Below are 21,050 nucleotides of genomic sequence, written 5' to 3'. Positions count from 1 at the left end.
CAGGCAACATCACATTATCTCTAATTCAAATGCCAATCTGGGGCTAGTGGCTAGAGCCACACGCCCGTTTGCTGCAGAGCCTTACCTGTACGGCTGGAGTTCGGAGGAGGGTCTCTATGAGCACCAGCTGATGTTTTGGGAGACGATGGTTCTACCACTACGTGAGCCTCAGAGTCCTTGTTGTCTTCTGGCAGATGAGACTCAGGAGAACCAGGTCCCAAAACTGGTTTGTTCATATCCACCACCTTGTGACACACCATTTGGTTTCTTATCCTTTCTGTAGTAATAAAACAGAAATGTTAAAACATGCTGCCCTTTTCAACTGTGTTTTAATAGGCTAGGGATATAACATATTCCTAGGCAGTGACATATCAAATGAGGGAGAGTGGGGGTGTTAAAAACCTACAAAAAGTCAGCTTCTTTTTATTGTTACCATGCCTTGGCCATTCCTAGGATGGAGTCTGTTGTCATCCAGATTAACTCCTGGTATCAGCACTGTTTCAGATCTATTGAGTCTAGTTGGAATTTCAAGATCTGGTATGAAAACTTGTTCCACATCATTACTGTGGCTTCTCAAGTCCTTAGCAATGATATTTGCACTCATTCTCAGAGCAGAAACATGCTTCTCTTCCTAGGCAGATGTTTCTCAGCTGTGTTTGCTCTTATTTTTCCCACTATTATCCTAGTTCAGCCCCCTTTACATTCTGAATATTTTGATTGGTTATTTTTATATATTTACATTGTAACCTTACATTAGCCATCTTTTATGTTACCTATGAAGAAACAAATTTTCTTTTTTTGCTTCTCCCTTAGAAAAAAAGAAAATGTTTTATGAAAGGGGGACCAAACAGAGATTGTCATCAACCACACAGTCTTGAGGGATGATAGTACCTATGATAGATACCTTTTGGGTTGGATAGATCCATGTCTCCTGCTTCAGCTGAAACAACATGCAGTTTACTGACTTTCTTTCTTGTCCTTAATTTCCTTATCCTGCAGGCTTCAGACTCATTACCTTCATCTCTGGAATCCTATAATAATTAATAAACAAAAAGCCAAATAACAGATCACACAACTAAATTTGGATGTCAAGAAGGTAGCATGGTTGGATAACTAAATTTTAAAGTGAATATAGGAGAATTTTATAATGAGGTCTGAGCATCCACCTGAATAACTCAAAATTAAGAAGCCAAACATTCTGCGGACAGGCAGGGTGTTCTGTATCTCCTCTTACTGTATTCTGTGTTCTTTCACTGCAATAAACCATAACCTTGTATATAGTAGTTTTCAGTAACTTCTGTGAGTCCTTAGAGCAGGTTTTCAAACTACAGTCAGTCTCAGAGAACTCCCAAAGTAGCCGCTGGTATCAGAAGTAAGAGTTGCCTGTTGGACACGGTCTCTCTAACTTCTGACTTGACCCTGATCCTGCCACTTTCCTCTCCCCTCTACCCACAAGGAGGAGTTTGTAACAAACACTAAAAATATTGGGGTCAGCATTTTCTTTTTCATTTTTAATTTCTTCAACATTAGCTTTTGTGGGTCCAGATGGCAGGGTGATTCTGCATAAACAAAGTAATAATAATATCATTTACAATGTTAATATGGTTATTAACAGTGTACTCCTAGGCAGTGATACACCAGAGGGGCAGTGGGCGTGCCCTGCCCCAGGTGTAAACCATAATGAGGTGTGTCAGCTGCCGAGAATTTAATAACAGTAATAAAGTCCACAAAAAGTCTGATTTTTATTCTTACCATGCATTGAACATTCCTACTGCCCCTGCAGTAGCATTAAATAAATTAAGATCTTGTTTAACTACTCAAGATTCCTTTCTTTAGGATATTTTACACTATTTATTCCTAAATAATTTTACAAAACCTTTTCAGCTAAAAAGTCCTTTTATGATTTCAATTTTTTTTTTTAGAATCTCTAACTTTTCACCAGAGACATAAGTACCTGAGGAATTAGATTCTCTTCTCTTTTTCCTTATTCTCATCCTTACTGCATCAATATTTACTTTATTCCAAAAAAGCAGTTACATTCATAAAATGTTACTTTGTGACTGTGTTTTATATATGTATATATATATGTGTGTGTGTGTGTGTGTGTGTGTGTGTGTGTGTGTGTGTGTATGTATGTATGTATGCGTGTAGAACAAATGTCATAGTCAAACTGCTTTACAGCTTGGGAAAATCTAAAGAAAAACATTTTGAACCAAAATAACCTAACTTCTACAATCTATTATAACCCTTGACAGGGTCTGTTCATAGACCTGTCAAGGGCTATTCCCTGCTGGGAGCTGGGCAGGGAGGCAGGGCAAGCTGGGAGAGAAATCGGGTGTTTCTACACCAACAGTGGCCAGAATCACCCTGCAGGCAGGGAACACAAAAGCCAGCATCGAAAAAATAAACAGTGAAAAAAAATGCTGACACTGGCATTTTTTAATGTTTTTTACAAACTCCTCTGTAGTTTGAGGGGAAAGGAAATTGTTGGGGTCTGGATCAACAGCTATATTTTAAAATGTTTTAAGCTATTGTCTTTTTAAAGAGCAGGTTCTGAAAGGCTCCATATCTGGGGGCCAGTCATAAATACCTGTCCAGAATAAAACCAATTTAGCCTCTGAAGGCTGAAAAAAGAAAAGAGATTTTCACATTTTTTGTGTTTACTAGTAATTATGGTACATTGTTATTATTGTTACTATGTTTAAAGAAGATATATGTCACAGGATAAAGTCTTTTGTGATTTTGAAGTTTCACTTCTTAGAAAATCATGGTCTCATTCACTCCAGATAATCTTATTTGGATCATGTGACTTATTCTGAGATATAGTAGTTAATTTTTTTCTGGTTGTTTCTCATTTTATTCAAATGTTTGTATAAATTTTCCTAGCACATTTCTGACAGAATGCTGACAGTGATATACTAACCTTAGTGTACATATCTGCCATTCACCAAAATTGCACTGGCAGAAATATGCATTATATAATTGTATTTTTGATAAATGTTTTTATATATACATGTCTCTGCTTTTATTAAGAATTCTTGTTTAGAAAATGAAATACTTGGCCAGATATATAAATACCAAAAAAACTTTGGTACCTTTTTGAGCTACTTTGACCCATTAGGGATCCCCTCATATTCAGATTAAAGGAATCGACTGAGATGAATTTTAAGATTTCTTCCAGCTTCAAACTCTAACCTGCAGTGGAATAAAAATGTGCTAAAACTGAGCACTTTATCAGGTACATTTCCTCACCATAACCCTCAAGGTAATAGAATCTCCATTTTACAAATGAGAAAAGTCAGTCCCAGAATTACTTGCCCAAGGCCCCAAGAGTAAATGAGAGAAGCAGTTTACAAACAGGTCTTCCAATTTCCAAAATACCATCCTGCTTCCTAAATGCCAGGGCCTCAAGTGCAGAAAAAGTTCATTTTAGTAAAAAGTTCATTTTAGTAATATTCACCTGCTTTTATAAACCAGGCCAAAAGAAAGTTTCCTGAAACACAAAGGCAATTTACCTAGTTACTAACCTGAGAATTTCACCAATAAGAGTCCAAGAACTAAGTTATAGTACATGCCTCTGACTCTTTAATAGATGCTCACAGTTTTTTTTTTTCAAATGAAGAATGTAACGGAGTGCAGAGAGCATCAAGAGTCAGGAAAAAGAACTAATGACACTTAACCTGACTGCCTAGAGCGAGAGCCACCCAGTCTTTTCTTGTGTAAATTACCCGAGGCTTCTGAGAAATGCGCCTACCCTAAGTTAGATAACTAGAAGTGGGCAACAGCCTGGGAACGCCTGGGGATGTAACCCGTGATGACTCACATAGACATGCTTGGGTTAGCAAGAGATAACAATTGAAGCGGGCAGGCAACTGGTGCGTTTCCTAAAAAGGTTACAATGTTTCCCATTGGTTACAATATAGAGTGTGTTTTAAACCTATTAGTTGTAGAACTGCGCGGGCTTTGGTGTAACGCCTGTGAAGATCCTATATAATCAGTACCCAAAGTTGCTTCGGGGTCGGCAGCTCGGACTCGGCCTGCATGTCAGGGGAGGTGCTGTCGACCCCAGCTTGCTGGCTGAATAAAGACTTTGCTTGGATTTTCATCTCCGTGTCCATGTGTCTTGTTCTCTGGGAAACCCGGGAGTCCTAGACCCTAACAAAGAATACATTTAGTTCAGTCCGTCAATTTCTTTTTATATACTAAGGTGGTCAGAGTATAGACATAGTTCTAATAGCTGAAACAAATTTATCAAATGCCTAATTTATCCTGCCTTCAGTATAATACTTTTATTCTCCTAAATCTTTTAAAATTATGTTTAGTTACAAAGTGAAGGATGTTTCAGTAAGAAACCTATTAGCCAAGATCCATGTAGTCTGAATTCTAATTCTGACTTTTCCACTAAGCAGCCAGTCCTCCTGGAGTGCTGGCATTTTCCTCTGTAAACACTACTATACATATAATCATGCGCAGCAAGTATATTACCATTTTACAAGTATTTTTGAGACAGGAACCGTGGGTGTGGTCAGAGTAGGGTGAGGGCCTCTGGAAAAAGCAAGGCAGGATAATTACAGTCAGAGCAAGGACACATGCAAGGAAGCCCCCTACCAAAACTCTGTGCTAAACGTTAAGCTCGAGAGTCATTCTTCAGTGAGATCAGTTAATATTCCCCAGATACAGAAAAGTATCTCAGCATAGACTGTTTTTATTATGCTAATCATTTGTAAGATTAACTTTAGCATGCTAAAAGGGGCTTAATGTCTCATCAAGGATGAACATTCTAAGAGCACTTTTAACAAGTCCACACCCCTAGGCCCTTTATCACGTTACCGAAAATCCTCAACTGCCTATAAAACCCCTAGACAATGCACAACTATGGACTCTCTTGTCCCCTCCTGGCGTGAGCCAGGAGCTCTTTCCTCTTACTTTATCTCTAAATAAAAGCTTCTCCCTGGCTCTCTCCTACTTTGAGTGTTTGCTAGGTTCATTCTTGGACTCCACAAACAAGAACCTAGCATCATTTTCATAACCAGACAATATTTCATATATCATTTAATATTCACAAGAACATCCAGGGGACATTTATTATTACCTACATTTTTGCCAAAGCAGATATAGGTCCACAAGTGGTTAAGTAATTTCTTCACGTTTGCGGGTAAATTGCAGTATTTCCAGACTCTCTTGCCTGGCCTTAGTGCATCTCCATACCAATAGGTGTTACCAAGGAGTGAAGAGAAGTAGACCATCTCCATATCAATAGGTAATTACAAGGTCGAGCAAGGGCATATCTAGACTGAAGAGGTGGGTGGGGCCTTGTGGGTAAAATCGTAGTATTTCCAGAGTATCTCACCTGGTTTTAGTGCATCTGCAGTATCAACAGGTGTTCAGGGGTGGAGGGAAGTATGGCTTTAGTCATTTGCATATCAATAGGCATTCCTCAGGAGTGGAAAGCAGCTCATCTTCATATCACTGGGTAATTACCTGGGCAAGGGAGGGCTTATTTAAACCTGAGAGGTAAGGGGAGGGCTGGCTTTGCTTCAGCAGGAGCAGGAAAGAGACCGCCTGGACTGCAGTTTGTAAGCAATAAATGGGTTTTAAACTTTACTTCTCCCTTTGATATTCTGCCCAGGGATTTCCTTTTCCCGGACTTACAGGCCTCTTCTTCTGCAGCCAGGTCACAAGAGACATGGGCAAGCAGAAGTGGACGACTGCTTGTGAACAATAAACAGGCTTCTCCCACTTTATTTCTCCCTTTGACTGATTTCGGTTTCAAAGGTATTTTGCCCCAGGATTTTGCCCCGAGTTACAATGGCCAAATGACTGACTGCCAAATTAGAATAGGAATTATCTGGGGAACTTCCCACATCACCACAGCCAGACAGTTGAACTAGACAGACTCCCACTGCTATTATATAATGATATCTGTATGACTGATAAAAATTTGTTCACTCAACTTCCTCAATTATATTTTCTTTTTCAATTGTATGTTTTTTTTTAATAATTCTTTCCTATATAAGGGTTAACAACATTTAAATTCAAGTCACCACCAGCTTAAACTTCATCAGTCTAAACTGAGGGCTATGGATAACCTAATATGGGTAAAGCAAAGTCAAAAATGTAAAATAAATAAAACATGGTCCCTTTCATAAAAAAATCTTACAGTCTAGTACAGGCAATGCAATGTTGTTATGGAAGTTGAAAGCTTCCATGTTGCAAAGAAAGAGACATAGTTAGACAGACTATAGACTTAGTATAGCCTGGATAGCAAACTCAGAAACCAGGTGGGTAACAAAAAGACACAGAGGACTGGACAGTGACCCCAGGGCCGATACCCTTTCTAGGAAGGAGCCAACACTTTGGCTCCAGTGATGGTCACCATGACAAAAATGTAGCCCCATTGTTGCCAGTTTTACAAACTTCCAAGGGGCCAGATACCTGGATTTTTATGTGAAATGCAATGATTTTTAAATGTTGGTAATTAACTTAAATTATAAAGTAAGGAGTAAAGAAGAAAAGAAGGTTTCTCAACTACCACACAGCCAGAGCTCAGAGAGACTGGAATACTGTTCAGAATATGTAACGATCCTAGAGGGCCCCTGGGCAAAACGATAGCAGCAGTGACCACCTAGCTTTTCCCTAGCAGTGGTATCTAGTGTGGTAGTGAATGATGGTGGCCAGAACATGTAACCATTCACACAGCTAATAGAAATAACAAATGCTTTCATTTTGCCTATTATGTGTCATGTGTCTTCTAAATGCTTTGCATGCATTAATTTGTTTAGTCTCAGAACGAAGAAAAATTAGCTCAAACTCATACATCTCATAAGTGACGGAGCTGAGATTTGAACACAGGCACCTGGCTCCAGAACACAAGTACTTAAATGCACCCTTAATGAATACTATCAGTCAGAATGCTCCTGCATCGTTGCTGGGGTGCTGGGAAGTGAGGGCAGGGTTCTAAATGGCCCCAATGGACCAGATGTTAATTTTATAGTTAGAGGATTGTGGAGGCATCCAGGGGCCCCAGGGAAACAGCAGAACAGCTAGAGAAATTTGGTGGGTTGAGGGACATGCTTAGGGGGCTCCTGACAGCAGCGCTTACCAATTAGTTTAGAAACTTTTCACCACTTATCAAGCAGTCAGCAATAGAGTTCCCACTGGCAAATCCACTGGTTGAACCATTATGTTGTAGAGGCTGTGCCTGATGCATAATAAGTACTGTTAGGTGTTCATCATGATTATTTTTACCCTGGCACTATGCATTACTTGGGACCTCTGTTGGAAAAATACCTCATTCTAGGTTACCTCATGGGAGATCCCACTGAGTCAGGCTCTATTCCCTAATTTAAACAGTTCTAGATCCTGAACACAATAAACTAGGGGAACCTCTCAGTGAGGTTAGGTTGATTACGCAGTCTAAGGGTTCACTGAGGGGGAGCTGTGACCAATATACTCATGCTTGAACTCTACACTGCTGCTATTATTAAACAGGCAGGTATAAATAGAGTCTTTAGACTGCCAGGGAAACTAAGCCAAGCTTAAACAGAAATGGGGACATGAGCTGAAGACAGAGGTGAAGTAAAGCAGGTTGGAAGAACCATGAGCGTAAGAAGATATGCAATTTCATTTTGATCACATGACATTCATGCTTATTTAGACAATCTCAAAATGGTATGACAACGGCTTAATTTTGATTTCTTTTGACATTTCCACCAGAGATTTCCTCACAGCAGAAATGCTTCTATCACTCCATCAGATGACTCATTTGTCTCATACATCAGAATGGCCTTAAAGAATGTCTCATATTGCAAGGTATTTTCATAATTCACATTTTTCTCATCATAGTCCTTCTTTTGAAAGTTGTTTATATGGCTTAATATAAGTTTCTTATTTTGCATTTCACCTCAGTGGCTTGATCAAATTAACTAAAAGAGGCTTAACCTAAAGGGATTCTGCCAAGCATTAAATTTAATGACCTAATTTGACCTAATAAGTTTCCTTCCAATATATTAACCGGTGTTATTTAGATTCTAAATATCACTGGTTTTATTCATTTACTTTTAATTTTCTCTCACAGTTACTTTTTAATGTCAATACTTTAAAAACTACTGTTTTGACCCCTGTCTACTCACTGTGGTCTAAAGTGTAATCTTAATGCATTATAAGCAAACACTCTGATTTTGTAATGATGGGGATGCATGAAAAAGAAAACAAGCCAAAAAAAATCTCATCAAGTTTTAACCTTGATTAGAAATAATGGGAAAAAAGAATCAAAGATTATCAATTTAAAAGAATACATCAAAGAGAAAAGAATGTGTCTTTGGTTTCCTTGAAGTGTGTTCTTCAAAATAAAATGGAGGAAAACGTATTCAAAATATTTACAGCAGAGGTATGTCAAACAACACATCACAAATATGCATAACCTAATCTAAAAATATCCAAACCTACTAACTGCTATTTCTACTTCTAGAAACTTGGTCTAAGAAAACAATCCAAAATATGTAGTTATGTGCGTGAGTGTCACCTTTGCTGTAATAGTGAAACTCAAAAGCAGCATAGATTACAGTAGGAAGCGTTAATACACTGTGGTAATTCTGCTCAATGAATTCACCATTTAAAACTGAGAGCTTCTATGTTCCCTGTTCTTCTTGCATTTGGTGCTACCATTCTCCTACCCTTCCTCTAGGCCACTTCCTGTAGGCTCATGTTACTTCTCTAAATAACAATTTTGGTCTTCTGACTTCTTTGCTTAGAAGACTTTCAGAATTTTCCACCACCTTCAGAAAAATTCAAATCAGTATTTTCTGAGGCCATGAATAGAGTAGCCTCCCAGATCTTCCCAGGCTCCAAAGCTATCTTCACACACAAATCCTATTTCCATCTACAGAAAACTAATCTTATCGTTCCTCTAGCCCACACCGTTTCCTTCTTGCCCAGGTTTTTACTGATTGCTGAGCCCATCCCAGTAAGACAGTAATCTGCTCTTCTGGTCACAGCTCAAAATTAACTACCTGGATGATTTGCTGTAACCACCCATTCAAAGATGATTAATTTTCTTAAATCCCCAGTGAAAGTTGATCCCTTATTAAATTTTGCAGCCTGTTCAAATACCCATAATCATAATCTCTCATCATAATTGGTAAACTGCTTAGTCTTCTCTTATAGATCTCACTCATGCTTTGAAAAATAATTTTCAGTATCCTTAAAGTAGCTTTCTTTCATCTACATACTTTTTTTCCAAACCAAAAGGCAATGATTAGTTTATCCTAAAAAATGTAATTCCTTAAGTGTCAAGAGTATATTTAGGTGCCCCTTCTAGAATGAAGAACCACCGCAGCTATAAACCAAGGAACTACCTATAGTCCCAGTATCCTTTTGGGCCATCTAGGGCAGAGATTACACTGATCTGAACTAGGATAATGGCTGTGGGGATGGACGGTGGTGAGGAGCATACCACACATGTATCTGGGAGGCAGATTTGGCAGTTTGGTGCCTGACTGGATACAGGAGGCAAAGGAGACAGAAGGGGCAAAGAGGACAGCCAGGTTTCTGACCAGGAAACCCAGGGTGAGAAGACCTGAGAGGGGAGCTGCTGGGCTCTGTTTTGGACATACGGAATCTAAGATAACTGTGTGTCACCCAGAGGCATCGAGCAAACATCGGCCCTAGGAGTCAGCATCCAAAAGACACAAAGGAAGGAAAAAAGCCCTGACAATGGTCAGAATCATGAGAGAAATAGCAGAGAGTGAGAAAATGAGAGGACTAAGAGAGAACAGCGAAGCAACACTTAATGAGCAGACATCGGAATGGAATCCCAGAGAGTAGTCGGGAGAAATGACCGCAAGATGAAAGGAAAAGCCGGGACCGAGGGGTTTCCCTGACATCAAGAGTGATATCTGTATTAAAGGAAGAGGCCATCCCACTGGGATGATAAATAAGGCTCATATGATGACCTGTCTCTTGAATGGTGCAACCCAGGTCACTAGAGGCCTTGGTAAGAGCAGTTTCAAGGGAAGAAAGTGAGCAGCCGCCAGACGGCGGTAAGTTGAGGAGAAATGAGAGGTGTCTAGCCCAGGGTCTGCACACAGGGAGCACACCAGGCATGTCCTCCAGTATCTGGTGGACACAGGAAATGTAACTCAAAAGTGTGAAGAGGAGAAGAAGACACAGGAGGCAAAAAAGCTGACATTCTTTAAGGAAGAAAAGACTGGCACATAAGTAAATGGTTAAAGAAAGGAGTCGATAAAGAAGATGTTAAAGAAAGAGGAGAAAAAAAAGATAAATTAAGATCCCTGACAGAGCAGAAGGATGGGAACTAGAATTGAAATGAAAGGATTAACTTTGATATATCTTCCTCCACAAGAGGAAGAAAACAGAATGTTGGTAGAAGGAAGGAAGAGAAGAATAAGGAGGAAGAAAAGGAAACAGGACTTGTCAGCATTCCATGAGCGCCTGTCAGATGATGTGACCGAGTCCCAGGAAGAGTGTCAGCCCATAAGTAGCCCAATCTGAATTCAAAACTGATTCTTAACTGTGATCTTCCTTATCAGTTCTGGACGAGAAAGGTGGACACCTGAGGTGCTTCCAGTGTCCTCTTTCGGATGGGAGGTGCTCTGAGAGAGAGGATACAAAAGACGAAGCGCTGAAGGAGCACGGAGGCGGCCAGATGTAGTCATAGCAGAGGAGGAGACACAGCCAACTCAGGAGACAAAATTGTTGTGTGTCCTGCAGGAATTGGAGACTTTAAAGTTGGAGAGGCTCCCATCTGCGCAAGTAAATTATTTTTCCCCAGCAAAGCTCTTTCAGATATGAAAACCACAGGGTTGAGGTTTTGTAAGGATACAAACTCAGGAAGACAATGACAAAGATAAGTTGAGGATATTGGTAAGAAAGAAACTAAAGCAATGAAATGTGGAATCCAAGGCAGATGGAAAGGAAGGGAAATGGGAAAAGACTGACAAAGAGACTGGAAATTTCTAGAAGATGGCAGTTTAGATATATCCTTGTGCTTAGTATAGTGACTGAATACAATAGAGATTGAGTAAATATTTTCTTTCTTTTTTTAACTTCACATCTCAACTTAGAATTCAGCAGCATCTCTGTCCTTTGAGGTGAAACTAAGCACAGATGGCAAATACAGAAAAATTTGGAAATTACAGAAAATCTCAATTTTTCTTAATACAATGGGCTTAAATGGAATGGGCTATTTGGAAAAGTGTCAAGTTTCTCATCCTCAAGCACATTTGTGGAGGGGATAGATAAGCAAATGTCAAGGCTGAGCCAGAGAGTTCCCAGTTCTACCACCTCAGATGCTCACCACTTCCATAAAGTAGCCTACATCCAAGCTGGCAGATTTTATGTCCTCATCCACCCAAGAATTATAGAGAAACTACCCAGAGCCTCTGTGTGAAAGAGGTGTCATGATATAAATGATGTGCTGCTCCTCATGTGAAGGGCTCTGGAACTTCCTTCCTTTCCCAACAAGAGGATCAAAATCTGCAACAGAGCGTTCTATAAGAAAAAAGCATGCCTGACCAATCGTTTCCGGGAAGGGAAAAAATGATTTTATGAAGGTCCGACACCATGTTATTTTCATAACATGAAGCTAGATATCAAAGAATACTAACATAATAAAGGAAACAAAAAGTTTGGGCAGTTCCCTGAGTTTGGTGCTAGTACAGGTCTTACTAACATTTTCATAAGTAAATTAAAAAGAAAATCTCCACTTCCAGAGAAATTAAGATTTTGCACCTAAAATATATTTACCTGTAGAGATAGGATCAAAATAATTTTTGAAGGTTTTGTGGGTAGGCAGAGAAAGTAACACTTTCTTCAAAGACTTGTAGAAAAATTTAAATATATGTGTAGTATATAATACATGTTTATGATAAAGGACTCTGTAACAGTGTGAAATAAGATCTAAGAATATTATAGAACTGTTGATGAAGATATCAAGTACTGGCTGCTGCAGATAAAAATAGTAGGGCTCATCAAAAAGAATATTTTAAACATGACAGGAGAAGGAATTCCATCTTTTAAAAAAACATGATGTGCCCATGACTAGAATACTAAATGAGGTTCAGTCACTGTACCTTAGGAAAGCCTTAATGGGCTAGAAGTGGACAGATAGGTGTTTATTTATATAAATGTATGCTACATATAATTGTTATCATTATACAAAGGGGCAAATAAAGTTCTACCACATAAAGGAAAAGTACAAAACCTAGGGGAGATATAGGTCAGTCTGCAACTTAACAAATGATACACGATGAATACCTCCCATTTACTGAATGCTCACTATGTCCTAAGCACTATTCTAAGCACTTAACATGTATTAATTCATTTAATCTCTCGACAAAATCTCTTCCAATCACTACTATGAATGTCCAAATGAAGCACAAGGGAAGTCCAATCATTTGCCCCACGTCACACAGTACAGCCATGATGAAAAAGCAGGCATTCTGTTTCAGAGAATGGGCTTTAATGACTGCGTTTGAAACACAGACCTAATTTTTAACATTGTGAGAGGCACTGAAAAGGGGATAGATCTGAAATAGTAAAAGTAAATATAAAATGAACTAAAAACCTTGAAATCTGAAAACAAAACTTTGAATCCTAAGAGACAAAATACATTAAAGATATAAAAATAGAATAGGTAAGTCTTCATTTATAGAGTTGTGCAAACGATAGCATAAGGCAGGGAGAGAAGGGCAAGGGGGGCAGGTAAATTCCTAGGCTGAGACCTGCCTCCGGAGGGTCACGGCCTCCGGCAAATGGCACCTAACACCTGACCCACACATGCAGACGAGGCTGCAGAGCAGGGGGCCCTCTGGTCTCACCCCAGATGCCATCCCCTCTTCCTGTGATGAGAAAGCGTCAGCCCACACTGTCCCCCATGCCAGTATTTTCTATACTGAGTCGTAAACATCTACAGGACACAGAACAGATCCCACCCAACTTGCTTGGTGTTATCACCCAGCTCAGCACCCACATGAGGTCATTGATAAATAGGTTTTAATTATAATGTGCCACCATCTCCCTCAGTTTACAACTTCATACACCATAGGGTCTACTTTTGGGAACGAGAATGGGTTTTTATCTATTTTCTGTTCACCACTGCTAAGAATTTGGCTGAACACAGACTTTACAACATTGCTCTGAATAGCAAATTTCAGCAAAATATTCTGTTGGGAAATATCAAATCTAAGATGAATTACTATTCATATTTACTGAAGACTCTGCCAAGGAATTTGTGCAGCTTGGGGAAGTGATCAGTCTGAGGGATTTTGTTCACACCCACAATCTGCCCTTCTGAATCCACTGAGCCTTTGTTCAGCTGCACACGCTCCTGCTGTTCACACTTCCAGAGCATCTGGTAAGGGACACAATCATTGCTCTTTTCCAGACATTAGTTAACTTGAAAAGGAATGTAACACACCATCTCCTTCTGCTTCCTATACTCTCTCTCTTCCTGAAAATACGACCCCGCAGGAGAGCACAGAGTCATCCAGTGGGGAGCTGGGTCAGGGAGACGCCAAGGCTCTCCTCCGTGACGCCTACTAAATAAAATGCTCCAACCTGGTTATCAAGGAGCTTTGCCCCAAAAGACAGAGTCTGAATCTTGCTGTGAAAATTGTGTACTTTAAAATCATATTGTCGGTTTTTCTGTTCCCTAAAGAGTGAGCAATCATTTGGTCTGGATGGTCTCTGGGGAGAGTGTGACCTAGGATTTCCACAGGAGCTGGGGCACCTGGAATCCTTGGCTAAAACTGTGGGAGGTGGGGGAGAAAACACCGTTCTGTCATAGGCTCAGGAGTAGTAAAACCCAGTCCAAGCAGAAGTTAACAGTTAGAAATCAGAATTTTAAAAAGCTAATGATGTACATAGTAATTACTCTCTCCAAGCCATTATTCTCCAGCTACAAATTTACTTTCAGGTAAATTCATTCTTATACAAACATATTCACCATTTAATGCTGCGGACAAGAACAGGATACTACTTGATAAGCCCCAGCACTCCTCAGTGTGTCCCTTCTTCACATAGCCTTTACCCAGTTTCCCTGTGGAAAGTATATCCCTTGTCTCCATCCCAAAGCCCACAGCTTAGACTCCTTCTACACAGCAGGGACCCCATTCTTCCTTAGGTATTTAGCTGTCTTCTCCACTACATGGAGAAGGCATGGGGATCAGGTCTGCTGTCTAAACACTGTTTCAAATACAGCGCATTGGTCTACCACTGTGCTTTGCACAGAGTATTTGTGCTTCTTGCATTATATTTTCTTAACAACATTCTTCTAGACTGGACCACAACATGCCTGCCTCCCAGTCTACTTTCAGAATGGTCTGTCACAAATACAAGAGTAGAAGTTGGGTACATGCACATTAAGAACTAAGGAGAAATGCTACATTTTGACAGCTGAGTCTGTCAATGTATTCTAGAGCAGATGAGTGGCGATGATTATTTAAAATGCCACGCATTTCAAATACAGTTTGAAAATGGGTTCACACCTTTGGTCATTTAACCTCAAACAAAGCATTTTTAATAAAATGAAGCAAAAGTTTTAAGAGAAACAAAGATTGTATTCTTAATAACAACAAAAATAAGCATAAAAATTTTTAGAGCATCCTTTGGCTCCTGAAACTCAGTGATTAATGCAGTTATTTTAAATGACTATGCAAACTAAATGAGCTTTCCTAGTGCAAATCCTGAAGTCAGTTTTTACTAATAAACTCAGTGTGTAGCAGCGAAGAGTTTCTTCACAAATTTCTCCAAAGCAGTTTTAAAACAATTATAATCATGCTGCCCTTACTCATACTGGTGCTCAAATAGTTGACATAGAATAATAAAAAGCTTTGCTGTCAGTACTTCTGTAAATAACCTTTTAACTATTAACTTCATACCTCCTGCGGAAGGTCCCCTTCATCATTCATCTCACGCTTTTTTATTTGGAGTCGGCTTTGGAAACCACATTATCCTTAACAGATGCAGTCAACGTGTATTTATATGTATACCTGGAACAAACACTGCAGACTATGAATTCCACAGAGGCTGTTTCCAGAGCGTTCTGGCAGGTAATAAGAGATAAAAAGCAGACTCTGATGTGTCATGCCCAAAGCATGGTATGCTAGAAATGCTCTGGAAGCATCGGATGACAAATGCTCATTTATGCCTGACTCCCTACAAACAAAGGACATGCAAAGCTTAAAACTGTGTTGATTCACTTTTTCTCCAACATACTGAATTTTGTTACATAACAATTGTATTCTGGAATGAAACCTTTGTTTGACTCAGATGATGAAACATTTATTAGCCAACTATCCAATCAAAGTCCACAGGCAAAACCACACATGGAAAAATACAGCTGTAGGCAAACTGGATTTTTACCAATGGCAAAGATCCTCTCATTTGTAATTCCCATTTTTCTTTTCTTTTCTAGGGTCCCTTCTGGCCTCTAAATTAATTCTGGTCCTTCCTATAACTACAACCATTTTTCTTTAGCCTTTCCAATTCTGCAAATGTCAGTCTCTAACAAACCCCAGCCCTTCCCAGCTGGCCACAATGAACACAGAATCACAGGCTGCCCCACATGGCCCCCCAAACAATCCTAACTCAGAGGAGACAGGGGATGATTTCTCAAGGGGGGCTGGAAATTATGCTTCTGCCATCTTTAACTTTTGACTTCTAGTACAGTGGGTGGGGGAAGGTTGTTTTTCTGAATTAGATCAAACCCTCCCTCCGCATTCTCCATGCATGAGCATAGTGTCTCCAGAGCTGATCACCTGCGTCCCGGACTCCCAGGCCTGAGGACGCCCAGCCATCACTCCAGCCCGTCAGCGAGGCCCGACTCTCTCATTCTGTTTCTGCAACTGCAGTCATTGTTTTATGTTTGTTGCAATCTACTCTACTTTTCCCCTTGTTTCTTTGTTTATCTTCCCTGCTGGCTCGCTCTGTCTTTTCCACTTTACATAATTTCAGTATCTTCCCAGTTTACTCTCTCTTTTTAATCAAACCACAAAATGCACACTTCAAACAGGTTTATAACAATTGTTGTATTGCTGACCAATTTTCTTCTCTGCTCTTAATTTAAAAAACTGTATCTGAGAGGTTTTTCATTTTTCTCTTAAAACTTGAAAATTTAAATTGGGCCTATTTACCTATCCACTCAGCTGAATTTTTATAATTTCATCCAAATCCAAATGCTGATTTACTTTATAAACCTTATTAACTAACCTATTTATTTTATTGAATCAAAATAAAAAAGTTATAGCTGAAGTTTCCAGATAATCTGTATTATTTATACAAAACACAGCAATCTGTGGCATTTAGAGCCACATCCTCTTTCCTTAAACCTCCAAATTAATCATTAATCCTAATTCTAATGTTCAAGATAAAATGGAAAAATTGTTATATCATAACATAGAATTGGAACATTTCTGACAAATAAACCAGATAAAGAATTAGATCTTACTAAGTTGTTAGAACTTAACTGTTCTTCATTTATAAGAGTGTTCGTTCGTGTGACATGCAGAGCGGCCTTATCTGCACAGCAGTTGTACAGGTTCCACACTGTAAGTCAGAGAGATCTTTCAGAGATCATCATTTCCCATGACAGCCTATCACTGAGCATCTTTCCAGTCCTGCTGTACCCTCTGGGCCTGTACCGCATCATTCTAGCCTCCTACTCAAGTTATCTTTAGCCCCTCCTCATTATAATTGGACTGTCCTCACTCTAAACCTCAAGAGAGCTATTTTAACAACCCCTCCCCAACTTCTTCACCCACCCATTTAGTTGTATACTTACTAAAAATAATACTAATACTGGTTATTTTCAAAATTGTTCATCCTAATTGCACTGGTTATTGCAAATATGCAGCTTTATTAAATATTATGTAAACCAATATGAAGAAAGATATATTTCTTTAAAACCAAGCTGAATGTTTTAGAAAGACTTGAAAATGATACAAGTCGTAGTTTGAGCTGCTGTAAAAAAAGTACCAGACTGAGTAGCTTAATATACAGACATTTATTTCTCACAGTTCTGGAGACTGGGAAGTCCAAGATCGAGGTGCCAGTAGATTCAGTGTCTGGTGAGGGCCCACTTCCCGGTTCAGAGACAGCCATCCTATGTCCTCACGTAGCAGACATGTAGCAGAGGAAGAAGTAACTCTCTGGAGTCTTTTTTATAAAGGAATTAATCTCGTTTACGGTGATTCAGTCTATGGCAGTACACGTCCAACAAAAATTCTTGAATTCCATTCAGGTAATACAACTGTAAAAACTAAGACAATTTACTGAAGTTTACAATTGTCTTTCAGAGTGTCCTACAATGGTCTTTAAGATCTTGCATCACAAAAAGTAAAAATTTTATGTTATTCTTACCTGATGCACTATGATAATGGTGTACACAAGAAAGAAAATGTGAAACTCAAAGTAGTGGATGTATATTCAGAAAAAAAGCATTGTTCCAAAATCAACAGATTGGCTAATAAATGTACAATTGTATGCCTCAATTTAAAAAAATATGTTTAAAATGTCTTTTTTCTGATTCTTTACTTCAACTGACTTTCTTGCTTAATCAACCAATTCTTTTTGTCTTATTGTTCAGGATAAAAGATCATCTTTATCTTTATAAAATTTTCTTTAAAAAGTGGATGAGACCTTTTGGGGGTAGATGTCAGATGTAATATATGCACTTACTTTTACCTGCTCCAAAAAAATCTAAATAAAAGGCATAAGCAAAAAAGGAGAAAGAAAAATGGAAATGGAGACAACAGAAAAAAGAAATGGATGCTAGGAAGCAGGTGGACAAATTATAGCTAACTGAACAAATCTCAGAAAGATAATCTGAATAATCAGTGAGAGAAATTAAGAAACAATGCAATGTGCAGAACTTTCCAGAAATAAGAAAAAGACAAAGAAGATAGAAGGGATTATAAAAAGATGGCCAATCTGTGAAGTACACATATGAATAAGAATTTCAGGAAAAGATAAATATCCAGGCAAAGTAGTCTTCAAAAATTAATTTCCTAGAAATGAAGGGCATGAGTTTCCCAAATGAAAGTGTGGGCTGAATATCTAGCTAAATGAATTAAGGTTGATATGCATGGAGACTCATTATCATATAGTTTCAGAACACTATGGATAAGGAATCATAAAGAACTCAGATTTCATAATAGTGACACTGGATACTGGAAAACAATGGTGAAAGGGTTTAAAAATTCTGTGGGAAAATATCTAGCCCATAATTCTATACTGAGTCAAAACTATCAATCAAGTGAAGATCAAAATGAAGACACATTTCACATACCACTCATTATATGCTTTCTCAAGAAACTAATGAAGGATGTGTCTTTCCAAAACAGGAAACCAACACAGATCCAAGTAACAGGAGACCCAACATGGGGGAGAGTGAAGAGAATCCCTAGGGAATTGATAAGGCAAAAAAAAAAAAAAAAAAAAAAGCTCAGAATAACAGCTGAATATCAAAAGTAAATACTATCAAAATGAATAAATAAATAGATAAATACTGTCATATATTTTCAGGACAAAAGCCAAAGAAACAATTTTCAGAAGAATGAATTAGTAAAATATCTCCTGAGTCTGGATGTTTGGGGAATAACTGAGATTGAGTTTTTAACATATACATAGGATACTAAGCAACTGAAAAAAGAAACGATTAACTCTATAGAAAAGAAAAAATCACATGAGCAAGGAAAAATCATACAATATACATGGCTCAACTGTGAATAGCTTTACGTAACCATAATAATGTAAATACTAAATATTGATCCTGCTAACATTACTGTGTTTTATTAGCAAACTTGGGGAGATCAAGAGTGCATGTGCATTCAAGGAGGAAGGAGGAGACAGTCAAATCCTCATTTATCCAATGGGAGAAGTCAATAGTTAATGGCAAACTGAAAGATAAATAAATTGTAATATAAGTACAATTTTTAGAGATAATGAGTTAAAACAAAAAGATCCAACTAAGTGAGGTGAAGAACTGTTTGCTTCTCTAAGCCACAGACATATCTAACTTTAATAAATATGAAAATGGTGGTGGGAGGGTGATGAATGAATTGTTGATATTCTTTCTTCAAAAAGTTCTTTCAACTGTATTTACTTGAAATTTTTTTTTTTTTTTTTTTTTTTGGTAAGAGGCCTTATTTAAATTATTTAGGTATGGTCTGCCCACTACCCTCTGACTTTCACATAACTCTATATACATTGCATAACTGATTACCATTTGTACTGTATATTATCTGTCTGTATCTCCCACTGAAGCTGTGAAGTCCTAGAAGGTTTGAATTCTATTTTGTCATTCAGGCACCTGGAACACTGCTTATTTCACAATAAGATATCAATATACTTTTGTTGAATGATTGAATGAATGAGGTATGAGAAAAATTGAATTTATTTTCTGGGGAAAATCACCACACTTCTATTATGAGAATTAAGTAAGTATTGCCAAAGAATAAATAGTCTCTTACACGTCATTCTACATCAAATCTTCATGATGACTTCATTTTCAAATGATGTCCTCTATGTCCCAGTAGCCACTGAAGTTATCATGAATGCTTTCTTTCTATTAAATAAGAGACTGAAAATCATCTATTGTCTGACATCTTCACCCATAAATGATGATTTATATCCATGAGTATTTTTTAGGTAAAGTCTGAGCCATTCACACAATACATATACCAAACAAACACTTGACTGTTTTCTGACCAGGTTGCTGCTTTGGAAAGAAATCTGTACTATTTACTTCTATTTCAGGCTTCTTGGGAATCATTCTAGGCATGCTTAGTTAACAATAATTCACAAACTGAACACAATACTCCCACCACAGTACCTCCTAGATAGTAGAATTAAAGACAAGTTGTATCTTCTACCTAAATCTAAATGACTTCTGAATAATTTTCAGCAAAATGAACTGTATATAAAATATTGTTTTTAAAATGTAATTATATTGGACACTAAAGTAATAGGGTCCAAGCTCATCTGGAAATTTTGGTTTCCATTGTGTACTATTATTCCATTGTGGCTATTATAAAGGCTGGTGGATGATAATCTAAATGGTATATAGCTCATATCCATTGGCACATCTTATGGTATATCACAAATAAATAAATTTCTGATGGCATCATAAAGTTTAAAGGAAGATTTCTTTAATTAAGCAAACATAATTTAAAACAAGAAACAAGTGGAAAAAACTTCTAAAAATACCTCTTCCCTCAGCTCATTAACTGAGCTCTTTGATGAAAGCCTTTGTGCCTGCCTAGTAGGCCAGCATAGCTCTTTACTTTGGAATGGTGACCTAGATAGAGCTGGAGCAGCCACACTGCTTCCTGTACTCCAGCTGTAAAAGTCAAAATCTGGAGGAATTTTACAAAAATGTAGCACCATTACATTACTGTAGTAGATAAAATACGACATCTTGCACAGCTCTCAGTGTATACAGGTGAACTTCAAAGTGCTCTACAGATACTCACTCATTTAATCTCCCCCGAACCAATGAGGTACTATTACTACCCCCCATTTCACAGATGGGGTAACTGAGGCACAGAAATCTTCAGTGTCTCGCTGAAGCTCCAAAAGCCTGTAAGTGGCACAATCAGGATCTGAAGTCCAAGCCCGGCCCCAGAGTCCACACTTTCAACCACTAAGTCAAGATGGGAAGAAATTCAAGCTTTAAAAAAATATAGTACCTAAGAGAGCAAAAATAAATATATGCTTAAATATAAGATGAGGGAACTTCAATAACCCTTGTCCCTTTGCATTAGTGAGAGCCTATTAGGAGAGATTCAAATTAAAGAAAACTTTTAGCCTCTAAAATTGTCTGATCTGAGTGTAAACTTACTTGATTACTTGCAGCAGAAATCAAATTATCCAACTATTTTACAAGGGCTCAGGTGCTTTTTAGTTTTAGGAGTGATGTCTGACATCATATAGTCAGCATTCCTAAATACTGAAGGCTTCAAATGCAAGTCTGCATAAGAAGAAACAGAAGGTTCTTCCATCTGTGGAAAGTGAGTGGTAGTTGAAGGTGT

At 38.3% G+C, this 21,050-nt stretch overlaps 1 protein-coding gene and 1 long non-coding RNA gene across 7 annotated transcripts in view; one reads left to right on the top strand and one right to left on the bottom strand.

Moving 5' to 3' along the window:
* LGSN (lengsin, lens protein with glutamine synthetase domain) overlaps positions 1 to 15,049 on the bottom strand; it is a 27,667-nt gene extending 12,618 nt beyond the window's left edge. The window contains exons 1-5 of one of the 6 annotated variants that reach the window (XM_073224272.1): positions 14,901 to 15,021; positions 5,351 to 5,481; positions 4,002 to 4,155; positions 905 to 1,031; positions 86 to 277 (exon numbers count right to left, since the gene is read on the bottom strand). In XM_073224272.1, the coding sequence (XP_073080373.1) occupies positions 86 to 277; positions 905 to 1,031; positions 4,002 to 4,118 (436 nt within the window). In that variant the 5' untranslated portion in view covers positions 4,119 to 4,155; positions 5,351 to 5,481; positions 14,901 to 15,021. Of the gene's footprint in view, positions 1 to 85; positions 278 to 904; positions 1,032 to 3,095; positions 3,172 to 4,001; positions 4,156 to 5,350; positions 5,482 to 14,900 lie in introns of those variants that run through there. The other 5 variants (XM_073224273.1, XM_017645769.3, XM_073224274.1 and 2 more) reach the window with 5 other exon arrangements.
* LOC140846707 (uncharacterized) lies at positions 7,103 to 21,050 on the top strand. The gene is made up of 3 exons (XR_012126101.1): positions 7,103 to 7,605; positions 7,717 to 7,812; positions 15,437 to 21,050. It is a non-coding gene; the product is annotated as an uncharacterized lncRNA (long non-coding RNA).

This window comes from Manis javanica, chromosome 16 (assembly GCF_040802235.1).
Source record: "Manis javanica isolate MJ-LG chromosome 16, MJ_LKY, whole genome shotgun sequence".
Taxonomy (NCBI): Eukaryota; Metazoa; Chordata; class Mammalia; order Pholidota; family Manidae; genus Manis; species Manis javanica.
Note: the sequence above shows the minus strand (reverse complement) of the source record. Positions and strands in the feature narration are given on the sequence as shown.